Raw genomic sequence first — 12408 nt, forward strand, 5'->3', positions numbered from 1 at the left:
TGACCACAGGTGTCATTTAATGACAATCACCTGCTACTTGACTACAATTGCCTCTGATTTGCAACCAAGATGTCTGCGATCAAATACTTTAAATTTCCTGATTCCACCCCAACAACTGCTGACTATCCTCTCTTTATAACACATCCTTGGGCTGCCTAGGTGAGGACTGGCCCACTCTAGTTCCTAATCAAACACACCTACACTTCAATCAGTGTCAGTTTAGTTGTACCTCTGCGTAACAACATGAGATTCCAGACTCAGATTGTGATTATTTCAGTGATGTAGTTGAACTACTTTTTTAAACTAGTTTATATTTTTGAGGGTAATTCAGATAGAGTTTGGGAAATGTGTAGTAGTTTGGTAAACTTTGGTTTTAATATAGCTTCCCCAACACTGACAGTCTACATCCAGTGAGTCAGACCTCTTTGCACCCACCCAATACATTGTTCCCACCTAAAGATTACTAAGAGCATCGCCTATCATCCGGTGAGTTTGTATTTATGGCATTCTTCCTGTAATAGGTTGTGAACCACTGAGTGACTAAAATGACCAAGTTTAGGCCAACCAAGATCATGTTTGATGGTGCTGGATCAAAGCTGCTTTTAGCAATAATACAGTAGAGACTAACATTACAAAATAAATCTAAAGCATAAGTGCTAAATATCAGAATTTGGCATCAGAGTTAAAGAAATAGTTTTGTCTTCAACTTCACACTTACCCTGATGCTCTACATTATGGAAAAGAGAGACAACAAATGCTCCAAAAGTCAACAATGACTCTCTTCTCACATCATAGCAACTGCTCTTTGCGCCAACACATACAGTACAGTACAACAAGTTCATGCTTGTCCTCTGGGCACTTTTGAAGTAATTCTGGTAAATGTAGAAATATCTCACACTCAAGAGTGGCTAAAGTGCACTGGGACGCAGTGTCATCCCAACAGCAGACTTCCCCTTCCATTTCCCCGGCACCATTATCACCTTGGTTTTCTTCTTTACACTAAGGAAGTAACCCAATTACATCAAATCACTCCCTGCATCCATTTGACTTCAAACCTGCTGTGTCATTAAAGCCTCCGTCTCCAAGATGCACTGGTACATCCGGTGGGATGCAATTTGTTGAGCAGAATGGGAAACTAAGAGGATTCTTGGAACATATACATAACTGTTTCTGCATGAAAATTACATAACAACATCCTCTTATACATTATGTCTGTTTTGTGTCAGAGCTTGTAAACCCGAGCTGCGTGCATGCATTGCCTCGATGGTTGTGCTGCACTCTATTCTACACCTACACCTCAACTTTACACCTGTTTACTCCTATTATAATGTCCTCATGATGATCACTGGCAGGAGTTGAGCCTTTAAGCTTTTTGAATGTTAACTTCTGAATCAGCGACTGTAATCCAGTAGAACGTGCAACCAGTCTATTCTACTGTGTGTGAAATCTCATCTACCTGATTTATATCTTAAAACTAATAAAGCTTATGCTCACCTTTTAGAAAAGTGTTTAATCCTGCTCAGTCAGGCACAATTAACAATGCCAGGTGGCCAAAAACACGACTCCAAATGATTGCTGACGTTGTACAGTAACTGTCAGAGGACAGTCTGCTAATACTTTTACAATATCAACTTGAAAGGTGATCATATGTCAATGCCCAAGTCTCCATCTAAATTCAGCTCACATGTTAAACACATTTCCAGAAAATTCCTTCCACTACTGTTATGCAAACATTAGGAGTTGGGCGCATAGAAACAAACAATCGGCGGGTATTAATTCTCTTGTCTCGTGCCAATAAACCACTGAAGAAGAGGGCATATTGAGATTAAAGGGGCAGTTCACGCCCAAATCAAAAATACAAATTTGTTCATTTTACCTGTAGTGCTATTTATCCATCTAGATTGTTTTCTTGTGAGTTGCAAGTGTTGGAGATATCGGCCATAGAGATGTCTGCCTTCTTTCCAATATAATGGAACTAGATGGCACTCAGCTTGTGGTGCTCAAAGTGCACACTCAACAGCAAAGTCTTTTTCTACCCATAGATAATCCATAGACATTATTGAGAGCAATTTCATGTAGGACAGGAGGAAAAGTGCATCTACTCCTGAACGAGGGGCTCTTGAGGGCATGAGATGTTGCCTAAATATTAACGATGTCCTCCTCGCTCAACCTGGAATGTCAGCTAGCTCAGTGGTGCTAGGTGAGCTAGCAGTACATAGATGCATGCTTCCTTCTGCGCAGAGATGCTGTTGGTGGGTTTGGAAGGAAAAAAAAGCTCCTACATGAATAGCTCCTCCTGCTCACAACAAGTTCTCTGGATTATCTTGAGTAGATGGGTCATGGTTTCTGGAAAGAGACATTGCTGTTGAGTTTTTAAAATGTATTTTTTAGCACCACAAGCATCTGCCATCTATTGTTTCTTTATATTTGAGAGAATGCAGACATCTCTACGGCTGATATCTTCAGCACCAGAACAATCTAGATTGCTAAATAGCGCTTCAGGTACGAGGAAGAATATGTATTTTTGATTTTAGGGGGAACTGTCCCTTTAAGTGCCAGTCAAACTGATGAAATAATTGTGGAAAATGTGATGTGTTATTAATTGGAGGAGGGTTGCAGTCGACAAAGATGCCAGTGTTTTAATTTTGAGGCGTTTACACTTTATTAACGAGGCATTTTAAATGCAAGCACATACCATGAGGCTGTTCATCACATCTCATAAACCCCGCAGTACCATCCAGACCATCACCTGACACCAAAGCCTCTCTTGCCAAGACTGTTACGTCTAGACTTAATCATGTAATCAGATGACACCAGCTCCAACGCAACCACATTCCCTCAAATGCCATTTCTTCTAAAAACAGAAAAAGAAGCCTTGATCCTGTGTCACCATCTCATTTAACCTAATGCATCTATGTAGGGAAACATACTGCACATTATCCGGCGAAACTTGCATCATGCCTCAGATGAGAGTAAAAGGAGACATCCTGTTTTGAGGCCCAGCTAGCTAAAGAGTGTTTAAAACAGCTAATAATCCCCATCCACACCATCTACCCATTACCAGTCCCTGAGTTATAGTAATCTGGATTAAAACATCTGGAACAGGCCCCTTCTGTGACCGGTGATAGAGATAAGCTGATAGAGCACGGCTAACTCTACCTACTGCCTCTTGAACTTAGACGCTCTCCCGTGGCTTATAGCACGGCCTAGCATCGCTTCTCTAACAGCGGCGAGCCGCAAAGCACATAGGTATCGAGAAGCCAGCGGCTTCCATGCAGCATGCAATCACAGCCGGGCTCGATTTTAGCTGGTGGTCCATGGTTGGCTGGTGCAGCTGGCTGTTTGCGAAGCATTACGTAGCATGCGAGCCACTGACCTAATTCCACAAATCTGCTGGCCTAAATCACAGGGACTCTCCAAATAAATGAGAGCTGTCCTGGGAGCAGCAGGGTTTAGCCACAGCACAGAGGTGTAGATGACACACAGGGATCGTAATTCACTGTATGCTGGGTGGGTGCTTCATCCTATCACTTATCGTATAGTTTTACAGTCCGAAATTAGAATGTGCTGGTATTAGAATAATCTTCGGAGTCAAAATATCTCTCTGCTTTTTTTGCACATTATCCTATTTCTACTACAAGGCTATTTTAGTGTTGGGGCTAGGGAGCTATCGTCATTAAGTGTGGGAAGAAGGAAAATATTACAGTGCATCTGATCATTTGTCCAATCATTCAGTCAGGATCTTTCTGTCTCTCGGAGTATTAGCTGCACGTCAATTAGCAGCTACAATTAGCCATCAAACCTGTGACTCTAATCCTGCCCACACTACAGTGAGTATACAGTAGGTGGTAGAGGCAAAGTCTGAAAGCACTCTCAACGATGATGAGAATACAACAAATGCAGAAATAAAAGTTGGAAAATAAGGTTGGTTCTTATTCAGGTAGACAAAATAAGGATCATGTGTGCAGATTAAGGGTGAGCACGTGAGCTAGGTGAGAGCTGCAGCAGCTCATTAACAAGTTTAAGAAAGTTGGAAAATAGAGACTTTAAAAGTAGCTTCAACAAATATTTTTAAGGGGAGGGAATGGATGATGGCAAACAGTGCAAGGTAAGTGTGGCTAGATTTAGCTCAGTAAGCTAGTGGACTGAGCACATCTGTCTGACTGACCTTTCTCGCTGACGCTTTCCATGTCCACGTCCTCACAGCTGGTGTACTCGGGCGTGGAGCCGCCTTCCTCCTCTGAGCTGCTGATGGACATCTGCCTCTTGTTGACTCCGCGCTTGCTCTTGTATGACCGTGGAGGGGGCGGACGCAAAGACTCCGACTGGTCCGAGCTCTGAGAGTCCTTCCTCAGCAGGTTATCCCCACCCTTGTCCCTTGGTGTCCGTGTTGTACCAGGCTCGAGGCGGCCTTTGTTTGGGCCCCAGTCTGGAGGCACCGGTCCCCCAGGTTGGGGTCCTGATCTCACTCCACCTCCTGCAGGTGGAGCTCCCCCTCCACCCCCCACGGTCCTATCCACAGAGTAGGCTCGGTGGTTCTCCAAGAGGGCCTTGTGATCTCCCTCACCACCTCCACCCCTCCTGGCCAGACGGTTTTCAGGCACCTCCCCTCCACTTCCACTACCTCCTCCTTCAGGCCCCAGTCCGACCTCGTTGATAGCCAGATCACTGTGTCGTCGTTCGTGGCGGACCTTGGACACCTTAGCATGCATGCGCATCTCCTGCTCCTCCTTCTGTGGTTTCACCGGGTATCGTGCCAGGTTGGGATCACTACGATAACGATTCTGGAACTCCTCCTCGCGGCGCTGGCGCTCCCTCTGCTCCTCATCCTCTGGGCGTCTCCGGTGTGTTTCTGGACGACCCAAGTTCCCCTCCCCATCTTCGTAGTCCTGAGAATGGATCTTCTCCAGCCTCCGTCCATCTCCTAAGCGTCTCTCTCCTCTGTCCCCAGGAACCACTCGCTCATCCAGTGATGACTGAGATGGCAACTTCCCACCAGGTCTACGGCCACTACCACGCCCCATTCCTCCTTTACCATTTTGTTCATGGAGGGAAACTGGTCTTTTCCTGTATGACAAGAGAGTTCATTATACCAGTGTGTAATATAGTCTACAAACAAAACTGTAAGCATTAACCTGATCTCATTCACAACTCGTCAAATACTAATGTTTGGTCAGAGGCCCTTGGTGTCTGACATCGGTGCACAGAGGCATTCTTTAGTGGTGTTATGAGTTCCAGTGGGGCGGCTGCATTTTTTGACACCCAAAGCAAATAATGTAGTATAAAGAACGAGAAAGTCTGCACAGGGAGGGTTGGAATGAAGGTGGATTGGTCAAACAAACACTGGACTTTCATCCAGGCGCCTGCTGGTTGTGTCCTGTGTGAAACCAAAAGTCAGTTGTGTTATTTTAATGACAGCGTAATGTGCTAGTATGTGTAGAATACTCTGCAAGTGATGTGTGTTAGAGGACATATGATGATTTTTTCTTAACCTGACCAAGTACTTACCTACACTTTAAGTTAATTTTGAAAAAGACTTATATACAACGAGCATTAATTGACACACCTTCCCTGAATCTCTCAAACTGATGCAGGAGGGGTACCTGGCGAGTCATATTTTGGCGTGTAGGGCCACTGACCAAGCATCACTTTGATGAGTTTGGAGTGAAAATGTGTTATACACCCAGATGCATCATTTGTTTGAAGAACATCCCTTTCTATATTTGCAAAACCTCCGTCACATTTACACAAACAGATTAAAACTTCTACTAACAGCAACTCTTTACCTTAACTCTAACCTTAATCACCCACTTGATGAAAACAAAGGGATTGAATCGAAGAGCTCTCAAGACTAAAAACTGTGACCCAGCTGCTCCACTGGGTAAGCTAGAACAGACACAGATCTATTCTTTTTTTTGACCCAAGGGATTAAAAAAACAACAGGAGCTTTAGCCAACAAGCAGTCCTGGCTTTCTGGGTTTTAAAAAAATATGGTTCCCATTCTCCTATTCACATCATGTCAATGCAAAATGTACAGGTGAATCACAGAGGCTGTGATCAATGTGTGTATGTTAATGCCTTACTTTTCTCTAGGTGGTTCACTTTGGGAGCGGGAGCCGGGCATGGTGTCAGCACCCTTGGCAGAAGTGACACCAGTGGGCGGCTGCGTCCCGTCCGGTGGCCCTGCGTTGGTGTTGGTGCCGGAGGGTGGGGCTTGGGACCTGGAGCGGAGTAGCTTCCTGTCCCGTTGGGCCTCACCTCCAGTGGCTGGGTTGTTCACGGAGGTGCCCAGGCTCCCAGGCCGCACCCCTGACCCCGAAAACCATTCTCCTGATTTGGTAAGAATCTCCTGCTGTTTACGGCACAGGTTGCATACCCACATTACCTACAGGGGTTGAAAGAACAGAAGTGTTTGCAAGCTGGGTTCAGAAGCATTAAGGAAAAACATTAAAGATATGCTATGCAGGATTTTCCTAAAAATTGGATAGACTCATGACCTTAGACTTATGACCTATTAGATGTGTGTGGTGGTACATTTATAAGTGTGTAGCCACCACAGTGCACAGGTGAGATTGGGGCTTTATAAAAAGGTGGCAACCAGGTGCCAGATCTTTAAGCAGCAAGAATCCAAGAGACACAGCACAGAAAAATACATAGATATAGAAAGGTAAAACACTGGGGTTGGCTTTAACTTTCACTGGCAAGCTGGTTACAAACAGCAACAAAAATCCTGCATGGTATACCTTTAAATAAATGGATTACCTAACAGGAAGTGGTTAGGCATGCCTGTGACACACAAAATCTACACAAATTACAAATAACACACCACAAATAAATTTTATTGAACAAAAAGCCCAGCAACAAACAACTGCAGCATTATTAGCTCTATGGGCGCAGACAGTTCTCCTAGACTTCAAAAAAAATCCTGTGTCTACAACTTTCACAAACACCTTTTATAGCATCTTTCAGCTCACACAAACAGCACTTAGCCATCTTTACAAAGAAAAAGGTATTCCCCCACAAGCTTTCCCCTCCTTCCTTTGCTTCAGCTAATCAAATATTAGAGAGCACTCAGACATGACACACTGTGCTGTTTCAACATATCCATTATCTGTGAGCACAGCTTGGTGGAGGCTATGGTACCTTCTGAACTGCTATTTGAAAAATAAACTACAGAACTCCCTTAAGAGGTCAAGTTTCACCTGCCCTGTGGTCCCATTGCTGTGAATATTATGTGTCTTATTGCACTGTAACCATTAATAAGATGTATTATTTTCTAGATTGATCCGTTATGCTTGTGTTGGGGATATAATAAGACAGACTTTAGAGGGCTACAAAGGAGACTGTAGTGGAAGAAGAGAAAGGGAAAGTCTGAATGATATTGTAGTGTATACTTATTGTTTTCATCTAAAAGGAGAAAAAAATGAAGCAATGCTAGTCAGAGCATCATCTTTGAAGGCAATGATTTGCTATTATTCAGACTCTAAAATTCTATGTAATGCATCATCACAAAGATGTACAGTAACCATGATAACATTTGATCCTTCATCCTTTAAATCAAACCCCACAGACAACATTGAATACTCACATGTAGCCATGGCTACTGAATGTCACCTCACTTCGACAACACAAAAACAGGATTTATCTCCCTCCGTATTTATAATCCCGCCGGTTTATTCTTTAAAGAATAAATCCAAAGCGAAGAGGAAACACAGTCGTTGCTGGTATTCCACTGCAGAACCTTGGCACAGGTTAAAAAACAAACACCCTCTGGGATCTCCGGAAACCCTAAAATGTTACTCCTTGATGGCCACGGGGATGGACTGTTAGCAGTCAGTTTAGCAGTTAGCAGTTAGCCTTCAGCGCGCCAAAGCACATTCATCATGGCCTGATTGAATCCTAGCTGGCGCATGTCCAGACTAATCTAAAGTAAATCAGCTGCCCGCACGGCCCACAGCTGTCGGGCAGCCGCCCAGCCACACACTACAGTTGCTTTCTCTCTCTCTGTCTTTCCCCATCTCTTTACCTCAGCTGAGGGGCCACAGATTAGCAGTGGCCGGTAATCCTTTCAGCCCCTCACCATTATTCAACTCATCATCAGATGACAACAACGGCTCACAATTCACAACTTGTAACCTACAGTGTAGCTCCCCCCTACTCCATCAACCCCCTCAGGCAGAAATACACAGGTTAGAGATTAAGCCCAGATGCCCCAACCCCCTGCCCTCTTTCCCTGTGCATGATGGGATATAAGCTACTTTATGTACAGTGCAATGCACAGAAACACAAATGACACCCCTGAAACAGTCAAATCAGTTTCTACTTCTAAATACCTGTTAAACTTTAAACTGCCAAAGACATTTTTAACCTTTGGGTTATTAAAACTATTGGATTCTGCTGCCAATATGGAACATTTTTCGGCGCCTTGAGTTGACAAGTTTTAACATGTTTTTCTACAAAACACTTTTTTTTAACATTTCATCCAAACTTTTGATATTTGTAAGTTTTGTTGGGTTTATGGACACATTTCTGAGTTGTAAATGGACTTGCATTTGTATAGTGCCTTTATAGTCTTCCTACCACTCAAAGCTCTTTTATACTCTTTTACACCCATTCACACACACATTCATACACTGGTGGCCAAGGCTACCACACAAGGTGCCACCTGTGCACTCAGTTACCTTAACATTCACACATTGATGGCACAGCCATTGGAGAAATTTTGGGCTCAGTACTTTGCCTGAGGATTAGGGGAAGGGTTGAGCTGAATAGTTGGTTTAAATGAGTATCCAGTACAGATAATGTACTTTATACCAATATGAGTACTATAAGAGTAAAGTGTCTCAATATCTGTAGTTGTGACAAAGGAAAATCCTAATTTGGATAACTGTGTTTAATCTCTTACTCTTTTGATCAAACATATCCTGAAGCTTTATTCTGAGATTGTTCTGTAAATACTTTTTATGATAAATTATAAATATAGCAAATTCTGATCAATCCATATCCATATCAGGCTTAAAATAACAACTTCTGATTAGGCCACACCCACTCCTGATTCAAACTCCACCCAATTCCGGTCCAATCATCACCCATTTGAAGTATAGACACAAGTACAGATAATTTAGTTGGTTAAACAGATACAGACACAGATAATGGTGTACTTGCTTATCCTTACTGAGGATAGTTGGACATGTAGATATACGTTCTGGGGCAGCCATAGATTGAACCTTCAATCTTCCTATTAGTGGAAGACCTGGTCTACCTCCTGCCACAGCCACCCCATTTCAGATGGCACTCTGGCAGTATTAAACAGGGCTGGTATCAAACCTTAGAACAGCACTAGCTGAAATGTGTCTGTAGAACCAACTATTAAAAACTTAAGTACCAAAAGTTTAACGTCTAGACAGATAATTAGATCCTGATTTTAACATTTAGCAAATTTAAGACTTTTTGTTCACTTAAGTTCTTGTGCAGCTGCATGTGTTTAGACAACATCTAACATTTGAGAGCTTGGCTACATTTTCAAGTGTCAAAAAACAAATAATCACACAAAGACCCCACGATTAGTAGCCTAGACGCTAGAAGAAAATGTTAGCATTGTACATTTCGGCAAACCAGGGTTCCATTATATTGGTATGTTTCATACGTATCTCATCAATGTTTCTAAAGTGATGTATGACAGTGGTTCCCAACTGGTGGGTCGTGATCCAGTAAATTTTTAAGTATAGTGAACAACCAACATAGAGGTTTTATTTTGAAGGGCTGTTTCTCGCTGTAGAGTGAGATAGCTTGAGAGAGACAGCAAACTACCTCGACGACATGGCCAAATGCAAGTATGACACTGAATATATTAAACCATGTGGACCTTGAACTGGATGACTAAGGAGAAATCTGGACCCTGTGGCTGGACCAGTTGGAAACCACTGACAGTGGAGGTGGAGAGAATAGTGGATGCTGTTACAACTAGGCGAGATACCTGCCAAGCTGGAAGATCACTGTTCAAGACCAACAACCAACAAAACCAGATGTTTTTAGTGAGTCATCACTGTGTATGCAATGATTTTTAGCCAATAAACGTGGGTGCTTTCTAGCTCTTTTTCCTGCGGGCATAGTGCCACAAAAAGCAGTTGTTTTTAAGCCTGAACATGATCTTTTCCGAAACATAACAAGTGGTTTTTGTACCTAAACATAACCACACATTAACTACAGCATTGTTGATTTGTAAAATTTCAATATATCTGCTACAGGGGAAAATTTCATTTCCTCTCAGGGATTAATAAACTACATCTTCTTCTTCTTCTTCTTTATGATAATAACAATCTACTAATGTAATCTATCCATGGTTTGCAGAAATGCACAATGCCAACATCTTTTCTGGTGAGTGGGTTGTAATTGGACAATACTGGAACTTGACTTCTTTTTCAAATCAAAAAGGGGCTTTTTAGAAAAAAATAAGTTATGTAACTTCAAGTAAAATATCATTTTGGTATGGGTACAGAAACTCAAACCCTGGTATTGAGGTTCAGTCGGCACCTGGATGGCCTGTGAACATCTATAGGTTGCTTTGCTGGTTGCTGCCAACAGAAAGAAGGAAATGCTCTAATCCACAAACGTAATCCTTGAATGAGGGCATGATATAGCACAAGGCGCATCATGGGACGACTGTTCATGGCCCAGTGTGTTCTCAAACCAAAGAGAGACATTACAAACACATCTCATTTTCTAATGGCACGCCTCCATGTGTTTGTTATGTGCTTTAAAGCCTACACTGCAGATGGGGGGAGGGTAGTAAACAATAAAGAAGTTATCGAACACACACACACACACACACACACACACACACACAGGATATAATACATATAATCCTTCAGCCTGAGAGATATTGTAGGGGGAATTAATCGTGTGTGACTGTGTGTGGGGGAATTTATATAAATAAGATACAAAAGCTCGAACCTATAGTGTGTGTGTGACACATGTGTTTGCAGCAGTGCTTGCTGCTGGACCAACCGGAGCGTGATGTCAGACCCTCAGCTTAGCCGACCAATCAGCTCCCTCAGTCCAGAGGCAGCCCACTCTGGTGTCACCTCAAGTTCATCTCTTCACTGCACGCTGTGGAGCGCGATGTGCTGCGAGAATGTGTCTGTGTGTGTGCAGATATGTGTACAGTATGTATATGTAGGACATTTCTGAAACCTTCTTGCCTGGAAGAGTGTGGCGTGGGTGACTGCCTGTAGGCGAAATGTGTGTGTGTATGTGCGTGTGTGTGTGTGTGTGTGGAGAATAAGCAGTGCCATCTCGCTCATGTAATAATGTCAACCTCCTTCTGCCTAAAAAATGTGTTTCTCCATGGTAACCAAATCACGGAGAGCCAGTGAGAGAAAGGGGGACAACACAGTGTGTGTGTGTATGCCTGTTAAATTGAGAAACAGAGCAACAGAGATTGTGTGTCAGTACTGAAGGACAATAACAGCAGAGAAAACCAACAAAAAAAAGGCAGCACAAATGCCATTCAGACTGTCTCGAGTAACCACTGTATTTTCTATCTGATGTGATCCTGAGCATGGATTTCCTCTCCTTCCCTTTCCTTCGCTCACCTTATTTCCTTAGTCCCCTTTTACACTGCCTGTTCAAGGCCGGAATTTCACGTTGTTACGCAGCCTCACTGTTCTTTATAAAAGGTGCAATCATGGAATGAGGGGACAGTGTTGTCTTGCAGTGGAGGTAGTAACAGCACCAAATCGACTTCTGTGTAAAGGGGACAACTGGTAGAACGGGACCTTGGATGGGACAGGTGTGACGTTTTGACAAAGTCTAATGTGTGTGACCCACTGCCAGATGATTTAAAAAGCAGCTGGCTGCAGTTAGCAGCTAACTCAGAGAAGAAGAACAGCAGTTGATGTCCGCACATTGGGAAAACAATGAGGTCCAGGACTTTCTTACCACCCAAGCAGAGGCTGAGATCAGATGTGACAGGGGAGATAAATGATTGTTGTTGCCCTGTTATGCCATATTGTAGCTTAGTCCATAGGGACTGGGGTTGGAAACCATTGGCTTGACGGTTCAAGTCTCTGTCGGGACCAAATGTAGATTGTGGACGGGCGGCTGGAGAGGTGCCAGTTCACTTCTGAGCACTGCTGAGGTGCCCTTCAGGTACCAAACCCCCAACTGCTCGGGGCGCCTGTCCATGGGCAGCCCCCTTGCTCTAACATCTCTCCATTTAATGCACGTATACAGTTTGTGCATGTGTGTATTTTAGGCCTGTGTGTATATGACAACAGCAAGAGGGTTCCTGGTTTGAACCCAGGGGGGGATCCCTTCTGTGCAGAGTTTCAGCGTGGGTTCTCTCCGAGTACTCCGGCTTCCTCCTTCAATACAGCGACATGCAGGCCAGTGTAACTGGTGACTCTA

At 43.4% G+C, this 12408-nt stretch overlaps 1 protein-coding gene across 20 annotated transcripts in view; it reads right to left on the reverse strand.

Moving 5' to 3' along the window:
• The window catches only part of rims1b (regulating synaptic membrane exocytosis 1b), a 91308-nt gene that overhangs the window by 40935 nt on the left and 37965 nt on the right, over nucleotides 1-12408 (reverse strand). For 19 of the 20 annotated variants that reach the window (XM_078166292.1, XM_078166302.1, XM_078166291.1 and 16 more), the window contains 2 exons: nucleotides 6084-6385; nucleotides 4169-5067 (listed from right to left, as the gene is read on the reverse strand). In XM_078166292.1, the coding sequence (XP_078022418.1) occupies nucleotides 4169-5067; nucleotides 6084-6385 (1201 nt within the window). Of the gene's footprint in view, nucleotides 1-4168; nucleotides 5068-6083; nucleotides 6386-7588; nucleotides 7833-12408 lie in introns of those variants that run through there. The other variant, XM_078166299.1, reaches the window with a different exon arrangement.

This window comes from Epinephelus lanceolatus, chromosome 3, assembly GCF_041903045.1.
Source record: "Epinephelus lanceolatus isolate andai-2023 chromosome 3, ASM4190304v1, whole genome shotgun sequence".
NCBI classification, from domain to species: domain Eukaryota; kingdom Metazoa; phylum Chordata; class Actinopteri; order Perciformes; family Serranidae; genus Epinephelus; species Epinephelus lanceolatus.